Source organism: Mytilus edulis, chromosome 4 (assembly GCF_963676685.1).
Source record: "Mytilus edulis chromosome 4, xbMytEdul2.2, whole genome shotgun sequence".
NCBI lineage: Eukaryota > Metazoa > Mollusca > Bivalvia > Mytilida > Mytilidae > Mytilus > Mytilus edulis.
This window is the reverse complement of record NC_092347.1, coordinates 19,902,834-19,922,779: the sequence shown is the minus strand read 5'-3', so window position 1 is coordinate 19,922,779 and position 19,946 is coordinate 19,902,834. Positions and strand designations below refer to the sequence as shown.

Below are 19,946 nucleotides of genomic sequence, written 5' to 3'. Positions count from 1 at the left end.
GTGGAAATGTGGTATTACATAAATATAAAACATAACAGAAAATTTGATAATTTTTGTACTTCCAAAATATCAGAATGACCAATGAACCATGAAAATATGGTCAAAGTAAGATAAAACCTGCCAAACAAGATCATATAAAAATATGATGTGGTAAGATTGCCATGAGACAACTCTTCACAAAGAGACTAAATGACACCGAAATTAGCCACTATAGGTCACCTGATTCTCCCTTCAACAATGCCAGACTAACAAGTAGACCTTAAAATTATTCAATACACCAAATATAGTAAACCTAATTTACTTTTAAAAAGTGTCTGTGACACAACCACTAAACTGATTATTAACTATTGATCCTTGAAAAACTAGCAAAAGTCACATGAAATCTCCAAGAGAGACAATATATACCTTATACCTTATAATCATTCCAAATCCCAAAAACTTTTATTGCTTGCAGTGTCAGTGAAAAAAGACCAAACCATGAAAATTTAATATTGACCATTGAACCATGAATATGAAATCAAGGTCATATGTAAATCTGACATCTATTATAGTGATATGTATAACTTACGATCACTTCATTCACCAAATTTAGTTGACCTTTTGCTGAATAATATAGTATCTAATGAACATGTAGACCTTCAATGGATCCCATATAAACCAAATAAAGTCATCCTTTACTCATAACATAAATTTACAAAGTATTTAACCTGTCATAAGCCTCGGCTTAATTAGGTCAAGTACAATGGACATATTAGAAATGGAAACTTCATAACACCAGGCATCTGTTTACATGGTATAAAGCATTCAGGTCTTCTACCATTTGAAAATATAATGCTTTGCATCAATTATTAAAGATGTAGAAGTCATATCAGAACTCATATATCACTAATTCTGCACACAAGTATGTATTAAGCATCACACAAACATATAAGCATGTGGTCTAAAAACATGGTTTAAAAATTTCAGTTTTATTTCTGGGTTTACATTAGAGGGTTTAAAACCACTTTGTGAGTGATATTACTATGTAAAACTGCAAGCAATCTAGTCTGTGAGTTAAGAGAGGTGCAAATCACACATTTGTTGGTACTAAGTATGTCTGATTGTCACCTGGTCAGGACGATGTGATTTTTTCTCATATAAACAGCTGCCATCAGAATATTTTCTACCTAATGGTGGTAGCTTCAACTTGAAAACAAATAAGGGTATGTAATTTTGTGTTGGTTACACAAATTAACCATAAAAAGCAATGCTTTTGTCCTTTACATTTTCAGTACTATTTCTTAAAACTGTAAATGTTTTCATACGAAACAAACAAAATTGCTCAACAAATTTCAATCTATATTTTTTCTTCATATGCATGATTGTCAAATTTAAATAAATATATATACTGTCAAAGCTTTTATAACTTACAAATTTCACTTGAGAAAAATTACCTGATTTTCTTTGTAATTTTGTTCTTTGAAGTCATATCCAAGTTGAGCATAGAAATTATTGCCGAAGCTGAACACATTGCCATTGGTCAACCAAACCATGGTATGTCTGCCACCGCATGCCACTCCTGCTATTGGTGGATTAGGTTTCTGGTTATCAAGTAGATAGATAGGTTTGGGATGCCAATTAGTTTCTGTTGTGCCATTACCAAGTCTGAAAAAGTAAAGCATTAACAATGGGAGTAGGACATGGTAAAATGTGATTCCAATGTATGTGTCATCCCAATGATTGGGTTGATAAACACTACAAAATAACAGTTATTATATTAGTTACACTTCATTGAAAGAAGGACCCAATTGTGAAAATCTTAGAAAAGAATAATGATGTCAAACTTAATCTAAGTCACTGAAGCATAAGGCTTAGGTTAGAGTGACTTAATTTTTCTGGGATGCTGCCTTACTCTAGCTCAAAGAAGCATCTTACACCAAGAGAAATTGTTTAAGACTGTGACTTGGTATATGATATCTAATCTAGGTGTAAAACTTGATTTGAAGTCAAGAACACATGAGATATAAGTCAGAGAAATCTAATTTTAAATGGACGCTGCTTTATTTCTCAAGATACACCCTTTCCACATTGAAATCTGGAGGAAAAAAACATGATGGAAATGGTCCATTACCTTACCCTATGACATATTCATTGATGTACACCTGATGATTTACCATAAAGAATTAGGACTTTTCTATTAGGTCAACCTTATATTGTTTTCCATAGATGGTGTGACGTCAACGTTGGTAATTTGCATAGCTAGGTCAGTAGTCCCATTCCTTGAAAATGTGGCAGTCAAGTGATGCATTTAATGAAATGAGTGTAAATGATCGGCATAATAGGACAAAATCGTTAATGAATTAAATATTTAATTACAAACATCATGGATATCTACAGATTTCAATATTTCACTAGGAGCAATCATGGAACTAAGGAAAACTTGCGTGAAGTTCCCCGGGATAATGGTTAGCAACGTCCGGGGATATGGGTTAGCAACACCCAGGGGCTATGGGTTTTGTAACGACGTGCGTTAACCAATCAAAATCCTAGATATATACTAAGCCGGGGATAAGTGTCCTTATTACACCAGGTTCTGCTTTGGAATATATCTTTAAGACTTCACATCATAATGAACATGTGGACTTAATTTGATGTAACCACATTTTCTTGGTTAACCACCTTACCAATAATCCAAAACAGTACCTACGTTTAACAGAAACGTCATTTGATATGGAACGGTTGGGCAGATGGGAAAACATACATTAAAAGGAAACTTTCATTTGATATGGAATGGTTGGGCAGATGGGAAAACATACATTAAACGGAAACTTTTATTTGATATGGAACGGTTGGGCAGATGGGAAAACATACATTAAATGGAAACATCATTTGATATAGAACGGTTGGGCAGATGGGAAAACATATATTTGTAATGTCCCCCTTACCATCTTAGTACATAAAAATAATAAAGATGCACATTCAGAATATACTACGATTGATTCTGTATAACAATGGTATATTTTCTATGAGTTATAATTTTGATTGAACACAATATGACAGAATATGTTCATTTGAATTAAATCTCCATGAGGATCACAATATCAAAATTATCCTCATTTTCGCTCCATCACAGATCCCTAAGGAGGTAAGGTTATAACAAAGTTAATGAATTAATTTAATAATTAGATAGAACTGTATCTGTATTGAACCTATGTCAATGGAGTTGATATATTGGACATAACCTCCGACAAAAAAGTGTCTGAACTTTTCACCATTGGGAATAAATGATACACTGTGTTATAAATAAACAATACATTCAATGATTTATCTATTTCATATTTTGCAATGTTATGAAAATTATTATTTTCAGCCAATTTTTGTATGAGAGCACTATAATTCCTTGATGTTACTTTGCTACTTGATACAAACTTGAAACAGTATAGATGCATAGGTCTGAGAGACTGGTTTTATAACAAAAAACTGTCTGTAAGTTTTAAATATGCTGAGCAAAATAAAGTCTATTTTACTGGTGCATTGTATTAGGAAAATAAAAAGCACATATAGAAAAGAAAAATAACATAAAAAGAAACAAAAAACTTAAGAAGTGTTAATTTAATTCCATCTAATCTGTGCAGGTTCATTGGGGTGAAAGTGTCTAAATTTATAAGCTTTAAATTTCTCAGGCTACCAGATGAATTGAATAAAATGTGCTTTAACTTTGTTAAATTTCACTCTAAAGGAATTAGATAACAGGTTCGAGAGAAAATGTCGCCGAGGATGTTAAAATGAAATCCAAGTAAGTTCATTACAGAAGATTGAAAAGTGTATTAATTATTGAGAAATGCGACAAAACAGGAGTAGAAGTAATTCAATCTCGGTAATTTTCACCACTGTGAATTGAACATTGGCCATTATCAAAATTACCGCATTCTTACAAAACGCCCAAGAGGCAACCTAAAGACCTTCACACAATACTCAATTCAACTTAAGTCAATTAATATGATCTAAAGCAAGTCTCTAGGAACCTTATAGATCAGATTTGTAGCAGAACCGAAGAAAATTGCACTGTGGGACATTAGGAAACTCCGTCATAAGTCAAATTCTTATTGGATTGTAGTTTCCACCTCAGCCCTTTGTGTCAGAAGTGATTTGGGTTCAATTAATATATGATCAAAATGGCTGGAACTTTGACAAAAAATGTCTGCTATACAGAACAGGTCTGGGACATGAAATATTTGCTGTCACATTGGACCTTATGGCAGTATAATCGCAGCAAAAGGAAATTACTTAAATATTTTTAAAGTGAAATATCAATATTTCAGAACTTTTAGCCTAGAATTTTAAAAACTTAATTAAGGAATGAATGTAATATTTTTTCTGTCTATGAAGAAATAACATAAAAAATGTGGTTCACACTGAATAAAGTTTTAAATTTTAAAGTGTGCACCACATTTTTATGTTATTTCGAATAGGCAGTAAAAATATTACAGTCATTTCTTATGATTTAATTCTTAATTCCATTTTAAACCGGAGTAAATGAAAACAAAACGTTGACGACGTCATGGTTACATGACAAAATTATGTCTATGAGCTGATAAACAAAACAACGTCAGCCAATAAGAAGACGCATTAAATCCCAAACTAAATTATTAGGAAATAATAAATAAGGCTTTTATTAAACACAATAAGAAAGTTTTATAACAAAGTAAAACTAGATGTGTCAAAGCCACACAAATGGCCATGTCTTAAAAATTAAAAAAATTAGCAATTTCAATAACACATGTGAACACAAACAAGATGGTTGTCTCACATATCAAAAATCAGCTCTAAATCTGGAGGCGTGTAGAAAAATGTCCATATAACTGTGAGGAAATAATAAATAAGGCTTTTATTAAACACAATAAGAAAGTTTTATAACAAAGTAAAACTAGATGTGTCAAAGCCACACGAATGGCCCCGTCTCAAAAATTAAAAAATTAGCAATTTCAATAACACATGTGGACAAAAACATGATGGTTATCTCACATATCAAAAATCAGCTCTAAATCTGGAGGTGTGTAGAAAAATGTCCATATAACTGTGATGATTTTCAACAATTTTCAAAGTTGTAAACCCTTAATTTTGACAAAAATTAGCGGAGCAGAAGAAACTTAAACTTGATCTGTAACTCATCATGGTTAGCTCACATACCAAAAATCAGCCCTATATCTGAAAGCATTTAGAAAAAAGGTCTGTATAACTGTGATTTTCAAAAAATGATCAAAGTCCAAAGCCTGAAATTACAGCAAAAATAAGTGGAGCATAACAAAACTGAAACTTTATCTGTAACTCACATACCAAAAATCAGCCCAAAAAATCCGTATTATTATTACTGTGATTTTCAACAATTTATCAAAGTCCGTAATTTTGACAAAAATTAGCGGAGCGGAATCGAAACTTAAACTTGATCTGTAACTCATCATAGTTAACTCACATACTCAAAAATCAGCCCAATATCTGAAGGTGTTTAGAAAAATACTCTGTATAATGGTTTGTGACGGAATGATGGAATTACGGAATTATGGAATTATGGAATTAAGGAATTACGGAATTACGTACAAGGGTAAAACTATATGGCACTGACAACTTTGTTGCGGGGCCATAAAAAAAAACCAAAAAGACAAACAGCTATTTTAAAAGTAACAAATTTTCAAAAAAAATTTCAAAAAAATATACTAACACTGGACATAACCTAGGACATTAAAATATCAGTTACAAATGTTTATAGCTAATATTTTGTATTTACTTTAAATATGTACAATTGATGAGATCTTGATCTTTCCCCTTACATGTAAAATGGCACCATCTGATGCCTATAGAGTAGACATTAATAGGGTAGTACCATGTACATTGTAGGATTATATGTCAAGTGAAAACTTATTTCTTTATATCTTATGACATTTATTCAGAAATGTTTATATTCAAACACATATTAAGATTATGAACTAATATAAAAATAAGTTGTTCTTTGAAAGTTACAAGACCTTAAAATAAGAAAGTCATCTCTATTAGCACATTCTAATCAGATTACTTAGTATGATATTGATATAATATTCTACGGAACACATTAAATACTTTGAGATTTTACAATAATCTGCATAATACAGCATTTTTCACTTCACCAAAATATATATAAAAAAAGTGGACACACAAAAATGTCTCACATAAAAAATCATGTGTTCATTTTGCAATAATATGGAAACAAAAAAAAAGTACCTAAAACAATGTACTGTGATCAAATTTCAAGTAAAGTATAGATATTTTATAAGCATGAAATTAAAGAGTGAATGATCTAATACAAGAATTTTAAAGAATTTAGAATGAATAAACATATGATACGATTTGACATTCACTAACATATTCACTTGCATTAAACCAAGTTACTTATGTAACAATCATCCCAAGATAGCAGAGACCATATATATACACTTGAAGTTTTCTAAGTATATATGTTCTACATAAATAAGTGCACAGTCTATAAGCAGACTGTTACACATTCTGTCAACATAGTACCAATCCACAAATGTTTAGGTCTAAACTTTATGTATTGGTATAGCATTTAAGATGATAGACACTTCAATAAGAGTGTAATGTACAATAGTAAAATGAGTAAAATATTGAAGGCTGCGTTTTAGGATGATATTTGTTTTACTGTATTACCAGGTTGCTGTCTGTCACCTTCTTTTATAATTATTCCCATATTATCATATCTATTTACGGAATGATAAAACAAGTAAAGACAAGTAAATAATTCCATTGTTAAAATTCATCAGAAAGAGATAAAAACAATTTTTACTACATGAATCAAATTTTATTGATTACAATTTTGGGGGCAAATCTTATTAGTAGGAGACTACCCTGTATTATGCAAAAATAAATTTCTTGTTATCCTAGTAATTACCTCGCCCATAAAAATCCAATCTCGTTTTTGACAAGACGATTTTATACTATTAACCTATAGGTCAAGAAAGATTATTTCTCATAACTGTATGGATATAACATCTGACAAAACAATTGCACTTCTCAGTTAAAAAAAATCTCATTATTATTAATCAATACCATTTTAGAGTCTATAAAAGTTTGTAAAAAAAGAAACGTTTCAAAAAGAATAAAATACTGGGTTTTTTGAGTTCTTGAAAAAGGTCAATTTTATTCTAAGAATGATTGGAACTTTGAATTGTTTCACCAAATGTTTCAAAACATTGCTGTCAAAATATAGCAAAATAGTTACATATTTTACTTTTGTCTATTAGTTAACTAGAAACAAAAGGACTTTCATATTATCATAAAAGCAATATTTTGTTAAATAAAAGGCTTTCAAAGTAAGAATATTAAAGACTGGATTATTACAAGTAAAAATTACTTTTGAAGAAATAAAGACAACATCCAGAATCAGTTTATTTTGCTTACTCATGTAGGTAATTACGACAATAAAACCAAATGTAATTATTAAACCAAAATGTCAGACTATCTAAAGAAAGTCTATTACCACAGGCTATCAGTTTAGTTTTTCACTGCAATATTTTGTATCTTAAAACATAATACAAATATTCCTTAAAGGTTCAAACTATGACAATATCCACAGAATATTAATCCATAGCGAGGTCAAAACGTACAGATGATACAGAATTGTATATCGATAACACTTGATCCCAGCTGAGACGCAAGTCAAATACGGGAAATTAGATCTTAGGAGAGAGATTAATGGGCAAAAGATGGAACCGTGGACTGATGCAACACACCGCCCTCAGGCCTAACCTTGTCAGACATCTCATGCTATAGTATGACATCATGGATATGAAATATCATACATCATACCATCTTCCAATGTCAAACCAAAGCTTAACTTTCAAACAATCTAACCAGATGTTGTTTTCAGGGAAAATCAAATCAAAACATATTTTATAGAATGAAAATTAAAGTTGTTTCAGTACATTATAAGTGAGGTTTTAATATCATGGACTAATATCTAGTGAATTTGCCCAAGAGGGTCCAAATCAATTTGAAACTGGGGGAAAGATTTTTCTGGAAAAGATATATTTTACTTCGATCATTAGGACGATTCCTAGAAACAATAATTATTTCAAAAAGTAAAGTATAAAGACACAAGAAGATGTGGTATGAGTTCCAATGAGACAACTTTCCATCAAAGTCACAATTTGTAAATAAAAACCATGTATAAAAAAAATGAGAGGCATGTACCTCTGCAAATGAATTAAGGCGTTATACCTCTGCAAAAAACTTGATATGTTTACAATGAAACTGAACACTTAGTTGCAGACTAGTGATTATATCTTGATAAATATCTGTTAAAACTAATTTGTGCTTATTATAATGAAGTAGTTTTAAGTGATTTCCTTTTATTACAAAAAATAAAATTATTTTGATGATAGAATGCTTGTAATTCAGACTTAAGGTATTGTTTTAAACATACATAGATAATACAAGCCTTAAATATTATATAACATGTTATAGTAGTTAGATATAATAAGATGTGGTATGAGTGAAAATGAGACATCTCTACATCCAAGAGTTAATTTCTAAAAGTAAACCATTTAAAAAAAGTACTGTACAGTCTTCAACATGGAGCCTTGGCTCACACTGAACAAGCTAAATTAAAGGACCTAGTGTAAAACCAATCAAATGGGAAAACCAAGTCTTATCTATAAAAAAAAAAAAAGAAAAGTGAATATATATATATGTGAAGTTTTAAAAAACTAAGTAACAATACTATCACTAAACACCTTGACTTTAGAAATATTTTGAGAGAAACCAGAATTTTCTGTCTTTAGAATTATCTATATTTATAAAACAATAATTTGATGTCTTCTAAATAATTTACCAAAAATAAAAAATCATTTTGAAAATATTGTGAGCTTTGTGTTAAAACAATTTCCATTCTCTTTTGAAAAAGTTTTACAAAAACCTATCAATGATAAATTAAGATGGCTTAAACACAGGAGTGATCTAACCTCTGAGAACAATCATTTTTCCAATTTTCTGATATTACTAACATATAAACCTTGTCAACTTTTTCATCTTTTCTCATTCATCCAATTTTCAGGTGTCAGGCCAAAGTCATTGTTCCGTACAAATATTGTTAGTAAAGGATTAACTTCTGTGGAACCTAGGGTGAAAAGCCATCACAAAGGGTAGTCAGGGAAACACCACGGAATTCATATGCCGATAAAATATAATAATTCATCTCTGTTAATGTTTTACCAATATTATACGAGAATGCCCTATTTGGCACGAGATGAACAATCACTCGTTATAAGCAAGTTGTTGTCCCATCTCTATGATCAATTAGTGACAGCACATCACCATATTAACTTGGACATGATCACACAACAGGAAACCTCTATCTAGATAATGTACATATTTCATAATGAAAAAGCAGCGTGAAAAATTAATATAATGCTTCCCTTTGATTCACCCACCGGCATCCTATGATAAATGTTGATATTGCGTATGGCAATGAGTTTAATCCTGTTAGAGGCCTTGCTTGAGAATTTATGGAGTTTTTTCTGTCAAAGTACCAGCAAGGAAGCTGTTTTCTTCATTTATTAAATGACTTTTTCCATTGATTAATAACCTGATGACATTAAATTCTCAAGATCAGTTATTAAAACTTTACATTTTTTGTTGTTTGCCATGTTTTTCCTTATCTGTTGTTTTATAAAGAAAATGAAGTGAAATAATTGCTCAACAAAATAAAGTGAAATATTATAAAATAACACATGATTTGATTGATTGATTGCATATAAACATAAGGACAGGATGACTTTCTAGTACATAAGTACCATTAAAAATAATCTATGTAAGTGAACAAACTTTTTGTGGTCAAAATAAAATATTTTTTATTCTACCTCTATTCCTATTTCTTCAAATTTCATTCATTTATTAATTCATTACACACAATTTACATAGAATGCATTAAAAAACAACTACTCAAAAGGGTCATAACTCTTTTAAACAACTCATATTATATGTTTTAATAAAAGAGTTATATGCCATCATGTCCATAAAGAAATTGTTCAATGGAACTTTAAATTATTTTGAAGCAAAAATCATGAAAATTAGACCTTTCTTTTATTTTTCAATCTGCAATTGTACATTTGAAACTTTGATAGAGATTTTTAAAAGTGTCACAGAATTGCATAGGAATCCTTTTAACATTTGGTTTAGTTATTTCAAACATGAATTGAAAATTAATGTATAAATCCCTCTATCATCTTTTTTCTTATAAACCTGAATACCAATATTCAAAGCTTAGTTAAAAAGAGATGATGTCTTCATTTATAAACCTTTTTAACTAAGGTGACACCATCCTAAGACAAAGTTAACCTTAATTAATTTTGTTTTAAGGTCAGGCCATTTTTTTTACTCATACCACTTCTTCTTATATCTATGTATATATGTATTGAGCTTCCCAAACTGTAAGTTTGAGGGTACCCCTTACAACCATGTGTCCTTCTCACTGAAATCTGAATCCTACATATTTATTACATTAAGTTACAAACTTACTGTCCACTGTTTCCATTACCCCAGCCAAGAATCTGGTTATCATCTGAAAAAAGAAACAACAAAGTTATAAATAAAATTGAGAAAGGAAATGGTGAATATGTCAAAGCGACAACCACCCGACCATAGAGCAAACAACAGCCGAAGGCAACCAATGGGTCTTCAATGTAGCGAGAATTCCCGCACCCGTAGGTGTCCTTCAGCTGGCCCCTAAAATATGCATAATAGTACAGTGATAATGGACGTCATACTAAACTCCGAATTATACACAAGAAACTAAAATTTAAAATCATTTTCCTTTTCAATATCGAATTATTCCAACTCAAGGGTTGACTTGGGTATACACATAGGTGCACTTCTGTAAATATAGATGATGCAATTTCCCTTTATGGCTAAAACTGGGCAACTTGTACATGTACCATGAAGTTTTTTAAAAAAATATATCAAGAACTGAAAGTTCATTTGCACTAATATTTTATTCAAAGGTCCAAACATTAGGCTGTGTGCCCCAAACTTCTAAGAAGTTAAACTTTTACTAAAACTCTGTACTACGGTCACTACTACCCCTACTTTCACTTTGGGCCTTAACCTCTGAATTCAATATTCACCTGACTTCCATTTGTTTTTATACTAGTAACATTCCCAAGTTATTTCTCTATGAATTAAGATGAAACGTAAGAGATCATATCTGGGAACCAGTAGGTTAACAAAACAAAATATGTTGAATATTAATATATATCTTTCCAAAAGATGTGTAGCTTGTGAAACAGCTGTATTTACAAAGTGCAACATTGAAACAGTTACCCGACTCAAAAATAAAGAGATTCAGCGTGTCTTCAGGATCACATTCTTACACATTTGTTTTAACCTTGACCCCTGAGTCCTCTGATTTAAAACACAAGTGATATAACTGTGTCCTCTAGTTATTGTGTTAATATACACAATGTTTGATGAAAAAAAAGTACACTGTAAATTCTCTGTAATCAAGATTTTGACCTAAATCTGGGAACTTCAATCTTGACTGTCTCGGATCATTCTATCCTTGACCTCAGCAGAATAACCTCCGACCTTTAAAATCAGTTCACTTTTGTTTATCCCATTTATTAATTGTGTTAATAAGTTATGACTGTTCTCTGGTCATCAGAAAGGGATATATCATATATGCACACAGATATTTCTGGTAACATTAACAATTCTGTATCATGTCAAATCTGAGCAAACTTCAGATTTAAATATTTAATGAAAAGGCAAGCATTTTAATCAATCTGATTTTTTTCCAAATCAGATTTTTTATAAAAAAATTTGTAATTTCATATTAAGAAATACTCTAAGACATTAATGTTATCTGAATAAAATAATTTTAAGATTGAATATATGTTAAGTTTTAAATTAGTAAACAAAATTTTGATTTGAATTTTTCAATGGCTTTTAAGAGCTTATTTGAACTACATTTCTCCTTCTACTTGAGAATATAACAGTCTATAAACCATATTATCACCATAGGGCACACTTTTCAACATTTCCTTTCATTTTCCACTACAATTCTTCCACAAGATTCGAATGTCTGCCACTTAATAAAGTGTTCAAATATTTTGATATGTATTGTTAAAATTAGATGAGAAATGAGTATGGCATGAAATTTATAATATTTACACAAGAAAGGATTTTCCTGGCATTCGAAAATTCCATCAATTTTGAAAAATATGAACAATTTTGCTTGAATGCTCTTGAGGATTCACCCATATTAGAAAACTGTCATTTCTCATCAAAAAGCTTGTCAATATTCAAATCCCTTCTCAAAATATCATTTCATTCGGCTTTTTATTAGCATCATATCTAGCAATTTATTTTCAATTCTGGGTCGAACCCGTCAACAATCATTTTGCTCTACTGTAATGAAGCCCCTCATCCACACCTAATAAAACATCAACTTATTCAATAGCCGATGTCAGTCTGCAGTCCCTTAGTTCTATCTTAAATTAAATCATACACCGATATGGCAAATATTCTGTCAGACTGGAATAGAAAATTTAAATTAAAATGCGACATGCTTCTTTCATATCGTATCTCATTAGTCGTAAGATCATTTTTTATATCTGAGTGCAAAAAATAAGATGTCATAAAGAAAATCTTATCACTGAATCAAACATGACCAACATTAGCTTGCGACAAATTGTGCCCATTCATCTGAAATATTTTTTGACTATTTTTTTACTAAAACCAATATTCATCCATTTTAACCATAATTAATCATATAATCGCCTAATCCCTCTGCTACAGTTTAATGACGTCTGTGCTCTTCAAACCACTCTTTTCGTGTGTCCATTTTGTTACTTTTTACAACCGTGGTCTCATTAATAATGATCGTACTGTCGATAAGTTTGATGACAACAGTTTTAACTTTATTAAAAACAAAATTGTTCTGTCTTGAAAGATGAACGACCTACAGATAAAACAAGAATGGTACTGGTACCCACCACCTGGGCACCAGTTTACACCTAGTATGAAACAATAGAGTAATACCAGAGTCTGATACAGCATGATAAAGGATGTGAAAGTGAGACACAGAAAATGTGCTGAAAACTTGGGCTTTCTTAAGATTGAAACTTAAAAGAAAAGTCCTTCAAATCAGATACCAATTCAGAATCTATGTACCAGTAGATCTTATGGATCTCTATGAGTTAGCTTCAGTAACATTGTCAGGTTGATAAATGTATACAGATAATAAACTTAGAGGCTCTAAAGAGCCTGTGTCACTCACCTTGGTCTATGTGAATATTAAACAAAGGACACAGATGGATTCAAGACAAAATTGTGGTTTGGTGATGGTGATGTGTTTGTAGATCTTACTTTACTGAAATTCTTGCTGCTTACAATTATCTCTATCTATAATGAACTTGGCCAAGTAGTTACAGTGGAAAATGTTAGTAAAATTTTACAAATTTTGTGAAAATTGTTAAAAAATGACTATATAAAGGGCAATAACTCCTTAGGGGGTCAATTTACCATTTTGGTCATCTGGACTTATTTGTAGATCTAACTTTACTGTACATTATTGCTGTTTACAGTTTATCTCTATTTATAATAATATTCAAGATAATAACCAAAAATAGCAAAATGTCCTTAAAATTACCAATTCAGGGGCAGCAACCCAACAAAGGGTTGTCTGATTGGTCTGTAAATTTCAGGGCAAATAGATCTTGACCTGATTAACAATTTTACACCATGTCAGATTTGCTCTAAATGCTTTGGTTTTTGAGTTATAACCCAAAAACTGCATTTTAACCCTATGTTCTATTTTTAGCCGTTGTGGCCATCTTGGTCGGTAGGCCGAGTCACCGGACATATTTTGTAAACTAGATACCCCAAAGATGATTGTGGCCAAGTTTGGATTAATTTGGCCCTGTAGTTTTCAGAGGGGAAGATTTTTGTAAAAGATTACTAAGATTTACGAAAAATGGTTAAAAATTGACTATAAAGGGCGATAACTCCTAAAGGTGTCAACTGACCATTTCGGTCATGTTGACTTATTTGTAAATCTTACTTTGCTGAACATTATTGTTGTTTACAGTTTATCTCTATCTATAATAATGTTCAAGATAATAACAAAAACAGCAAAGTTTCCTTAAAATTACCAATTCAGCGGCAGCAACCCAATAACAGGTTGTCCGATTCATCTGAAAATTTCAGGGCAGATAGATCTTGACCTGATAAACAATTTTACCCCGTCAGATTTGCTCTAAATGCTTTGGTTTGATAAACTAGAGGCTCTCAAGAGCCTGTGTCGCTCACCTGTTACTGTATTTACTGATGTTGGCCATCTTGGTTGGCAGGCAGGGTCATTAGACACTTTTTAAAAATAGATACCCTAGTAATGATTGTGGCCAAGTTTGGTTAAATTTGGCCCATAGTTTTAGAAAAGAAGATTTTTGTATAAGTTACAAAAATGGCGAAAAGTTGTTCAATATTGACTATAAAAGACAATAACTCCTTAAGGAGTTCTCTGACAATTTTGGTCATCTGGACTTATTTGTAGATCTAACTTTGCTGAACATTATTGCTATTTACAGTTTATCTTTATCTATAATAGTATTCAAGATAATAACCAAAAACTGCAAAATTTCATCAAAATTACTATTTCAGGGGCAGCAACCCAACAACAGGTTGTCCGATTCATCTGAAAATTTCAGGGCAGATAGATCTTGACCTGATAAACAATCAAATCCTGTCAGATTTGCTCTAAATGCTTTTTGTTTTTGAGTTATAAGCCAAAAAACTGCATTTTACCCCTATGTTCTATTTTTAGCCATGGTGGCCATCTTGGTTGGTTGGCCGGGTCACGCCACACATTTTTTAAACTAGATACCCCAATGATGATTGTGGCCAAGTTTGGTTTAATTTGGCCCAGTAGTTTCAGAGGAGAAGATTTTTGTAAAAGTTAACGACAAAGGACGACGACGACGACGGACGCCAAGTGATGGGAAAAGCTCAGCCAGGTGAGCTAAAAAGGTGCTGATGTAACAAAATGTATTGCATTGCTAACTCTAATCAAAAGAAACCCGCATGAAAAAAAAACCACCTTCAAACTTGAGAAAAAAAAAAGATTATTCAACATGATTGATGGCACATCTCAAAAGTTTATTTCTTGTATGCCAAACACAAAACCAAAGATCCAAAAGTGTCAAATATCTACAAGATGTTAAGAAAACCAATCATTGCCAAAATAAAGGATACCAAAAGAGTTAAAAAACATTTGAGAATTGGGGGCATAACTTATTACCTGATTACCAAACAATTTAACAAAAACACTACACAAAAAACTAAAGATTGAACAATATATGGACCTTACCAAAAACTTGGCTTCAATTTACATTCTATTATGCAGTATCTGAACCCAGTTAAGTGTTCCATAATCAAATCAAGCAGAATTTTATTTTAGGATGCTTAAATTGAGTTTTTTGTAAGATAACTGTGATATAAAGGCTTACATAGGTATAAGTAAGAAACAAGCTTAAGAACCCAGGCAAACAATTTCTTTGAAATAAAAAAATAGAGTGTATGTATGTTTATTGTCTAAGCAATGATTTCATATATTAAAGGTTTAACTGATATATCCTACTTTTATTCAAAATAAACCTGAATTCACTTTTTTATGAGGGGCATAGGGGGGGGGGGGGGTATCTGCACGGAAGGACGAGAAATAAAATTGCCATTTCAAGACGAACGAACAATTAAAAATGTCTTGCACATTGATCTTTTTACCAACTTCAAGAAACACGGTCAATAACGAACCTTTTTCACGGCTGCACATGAAATAAAAATGGCAAAACATGTTGCACGAAAATAACCCTTTACCACCTTCTTCTAAGAAAAAATATTTTCCAGGAATTACAATGATTTTAGAGGAAAGATATCCCTGTTAAAACTCTAAGGTAGAAATAATTACAGCCACATCAAAGAAATTTGTCACATATAATTTTTCTATAACATTTGTAACTGAAATTATCCGTAAAAAACATAAGCTACTAACATATTTTTAAGAGGGTTTTCAGTTATAGTAATAATACTTTTACACTTGAAAATTAAATAAAAGGTCAACTACTTCTATAATATAACACAAACAGGAAAAGAATCTGTTAAGAGGAGATTTTCTTCATCAAGAAAAGGAAATACTTCGTCTTTTCCTGGTGATTAGGAAAAATAATGTTACAATTTGTAACATTGTATGTTAAATGTTTCTGATCCAAGACCTTAAAATTGATATGTTATGTCAGAGCCGTCTTTAATGGGAATAAATGTATATCCAGCCGTGAACAGAAAATATTGTTGATAAATTTTCCAAATGGAGACAAACAATTCCAATATTTGTTAAGTTGTGAAAATGGCCAGTTATGAACCCTGGCACCATGCTAAGACCATAGATCATAGGGCATAAAACTGCCAATAATCAGACAAAATTAATCATAGCTATCTACTGCATCACACATTATATTACGGACCAAACGAGAATTCATCACCAAGTATGGCACATTATTGCGAAGAATCGTATAATATAAAATTTCTATATGACATTAGATATTGGCTGCAAGACTATAAATCTACTTTCGTTCATTCAAGTGTTATGTGATACCAATTCTACAGCTTCCCTCGTCAACATCCTCGAAGGATGGCAGTACTTTTCAATATTGGCAATTAATCTTCAAAAAAAACATGACAGATAATTCTTGCCGTTTTCATAAAAGGGTCATGTAAAAATTACATATTTTCTGATGGCTTTGATCGCAGCGGTCGACCTTTAATTTTCATTCCCGATAAGAATTCTTTGTACTTGCATGGCCTTAATCATTATAGGCTATGAGAAGAGCAAACTCAATTGTAATTTTTCCGATGATTTTAGCGTTTTGTGAAAAAAATATGACGACCTTAAATCAACGCGATTGAATAGAAATGTCAAAGGCTTCGCCATACAAGTAATCATAAAAAGTAGTGAATCCATTGTTTTGTCCATCTGTCAACCACCGTTACAACTCTTTTGTCGAGAGGAAACGTGTAATCTAATTTCCTTCCAATACACAACATCACCCTCGGGGAAGAAAGTTATTGTTAAATGAATAATCAACTGCTGACAAAAGACACAATGTACATATTCAGGCTGATTTTACAAAAGAATTAATTCCATCAGCTTGTAAAATGATTGCTGTGGTTTTTGTGGGATAACAAATAAAAGACGACAAACCTTTCTAAATAGTATTACCCACAAGCATGGAATAATATTCATGAAGGACATCAAATTTTTATAACAAAGATTTTAATAGCTTTCTAATAAGACACTAATGCTACAAAATTAAGATGAAATAATCCAAAAAAAAGATCCCCAGCACTTACATGACAATTTTATGATTATTTGTACCATGCAGCATTATTAAAGTGAAAGGAATTTAAAGAAATAGATTGATAATGTGGCACAAATACTGATACAAAAGACAATATTTAACGCCTTAAGAATTTTAAGTCTTATGGTGGTAATGGCAGTATAGAAGGGGTGTCAAAAGTTTTAATTATAATCTGGCTTAGTAACTTGAATTTGGTTCTCTTGGAGTTTGAAAAACAACATATCTCAATCCAGCTAATAATCATACACAGTATTATTAAGTCAAATGAATGCTTTTTGTTTGGTATTTTTACAAGAAAGAATTCTTAATGAATTGGAATAAAGTGTTGGAACTATGAGGACCATTATTTCATAAAAATAATTTAAAAGATTCGGAACAAAATTCACACAAGTTCCTCAACTTTTACTTGTAAAGTTTCAGTAAACCATCTTATATCAGAGACTGTTATACTATCATCCCACACATCCTTATTTTTATATCATCTTCCCAATAATTTATTTTCATTACTATTACCAGTAAAGAACTAACAGTATACAAGTAGAGGTAGATATGTCAAACTATGATTTTTTTCTAATACCTGAAGAAAGTAAGAAAATCCCAAAATAATTAACTGCCACAAAATCAGCAAAAAAAAAAGTAAAAACACAACCTGAATTATCTATGAGAATAAGTTGCTTAATATTATATATCAAATATCAGCATAATATCTGCACAGAAAGCTTTACAGTGAATGAAATTTTTCCTAAGATGATCATTATTCAAAAAATTAAACCCCTACCAAATGCATACGAGATTTTAAATTAATATTTTGAAAATCATAATTTTTACATATCAGTATAACAAAATCTTCAAAAAGGACTGATAATTGTTGAAAATCCTTTTTTTTCATAAATTTTCTTGAGTAAATTTCGGGAATGCATATATAGTAAGGGACGACATAAAAAAATCAATAAAGGCTAAAAAACTTAATTCAAATAGTTTGGGGGTGGGGGTCAAAATTGCTGCAAGTTTTGTTTAATTGACATTGATTTTATATATGTCCTTCTTTATCAATCAATTTTTCCCAAATTAAGTTAAGAGGGGGCTAGGGGGGTCAGTGAAAAAACTAAATGAATTAAGTTTTTCATCCTACATTGAACTTTTGATGTCGCCCCTAACAGTAGCCATGTTGGTCAGTTGTCACAAATATCAATCACAAACATTCAGGTACAATCGTAAGAACAAATCAGGCATAATTTAGTGCAATTTAGCAGAGTGTTTCAGAAAGATAGAATACAGTATCTAAAGAATGGTCTACAAAATTCTGAAAATCTCTTAAAGGAGTAAAACAAATTAAAAAGTCAAAATTATAGGAAACAGCACAGAAAATAATAAAACAGCTATAGCTCTTTTATGCCTTTACAATATAGAAAAGTCTAAATTTTAACTGGATCAACAATAATTTGGTACATAAATTATGTAAAAATTATATTTTAAACTTACTAGGCTTTATCAAATGGGAGGTTTTGAATTTCCTAAAATAAAACTTTAATTTGCTCACAAAAAATTCAATGTGATTTTTGAAACTTTTAATTGTGTGATAGGTGAAACATTAACCTTAATTAGTAACTAGAACCCAATTGGAGTATATGCCATTGCCAACTATTTTGTTCTGGTCAAATGTTTGTTTAAAATATACAGCAAAAGGGAGATAACTCAAGAATTTTTACTGATAGACAAGTTTTTCTTGACAGAATGATAAAATATTAAAAAATAAATGGTAAGATATATTAATTATATGTCATTCAGACAGCAACTAAACAACAAAGAAATATAAAACAAATATAGAGGTAAAAATATATTATTCATGTTATACAATAAATCATCTGAATCTAAAAAATGTGAAAAGTTTCTAGGGTAGTTGTCTATTTGCTATCAACATAGAATTCCAATAAGAATAGGACTAAACAACTACAGATGATGTTTGCTCAAAAATTGCAGATTTCAATTGTTTTTTAACAAACAGCATACAAAATAAGCAGCCCCTATAAAAATTTTGAAGTTATAAATAATATGGTTCAGTACACTAAATTTATGAAATTATATAGTCTCATTAACCATTACTGGAAATTTATGTGATTAAAATTTGGCTTTGTACATATACATTTGCAAGGCTTTTTCTCATTACACATATGGAATGTTTAGCTCAGAAACAGATTCTTTGAAACAAACATTCTTGTTAGGAAACATTAGTGTCTTATTAGAGAACCATGCAGTTATTATCAAAGCCTTTCATATTCCAAGACTTCTTGTTACCTTTCTTTGAACTGTATTGTATTGCTCCAGTTTTGAGGTTTGCAGTTTTTTTTATTCAAAGATTTGACTTTTTCACATAATAAGTCAGATGCTGATCAGCAAGTCCCGAGTTTTGGATAATAATTGTTTTCATGTTAAGATGTATGAAAAAAAAAACTTTTCTCATGATGTGCATGGGGAGTCAGACTTTGCTGTGTAAGTATGGCAAATTCCTCG

At 31.0% G+C, this 19,946-nt stretch overlaps 1 protein-coding gene across 20 annotated transcripts in view; it reads right to left on the bottom strand.

Moving 5' to 3' along the window:
* The window catches only part of LOC139519165 (uncharacterized), a 113,206-nt gene that overhangs the window by 58,098 nt on the left and 35,162 nt on the right, over positions 1 to 19,946 (bottom strand). For all 20 annotated transcript variants that reach the window (XM_071311008.1, XM_071311021.1, XM_071311005.1 and 17 more), the window contains 2 exons: positions 10,546 to 10,588; positions 1,434 to 1,644 (listed from right to left, as the gene is read on the bottom strand). In XM_071311008.1, coding sequence (XP_071167109.1) covers positions 1,434 to 1,644; positions 10,546 to 10,588 — 254 coding nt within the window. The remainder of the gene's footprint in view (positions 1 to 1,433; positions 1,645 to 10,545; positions 10,589 to 19,946) is intronic.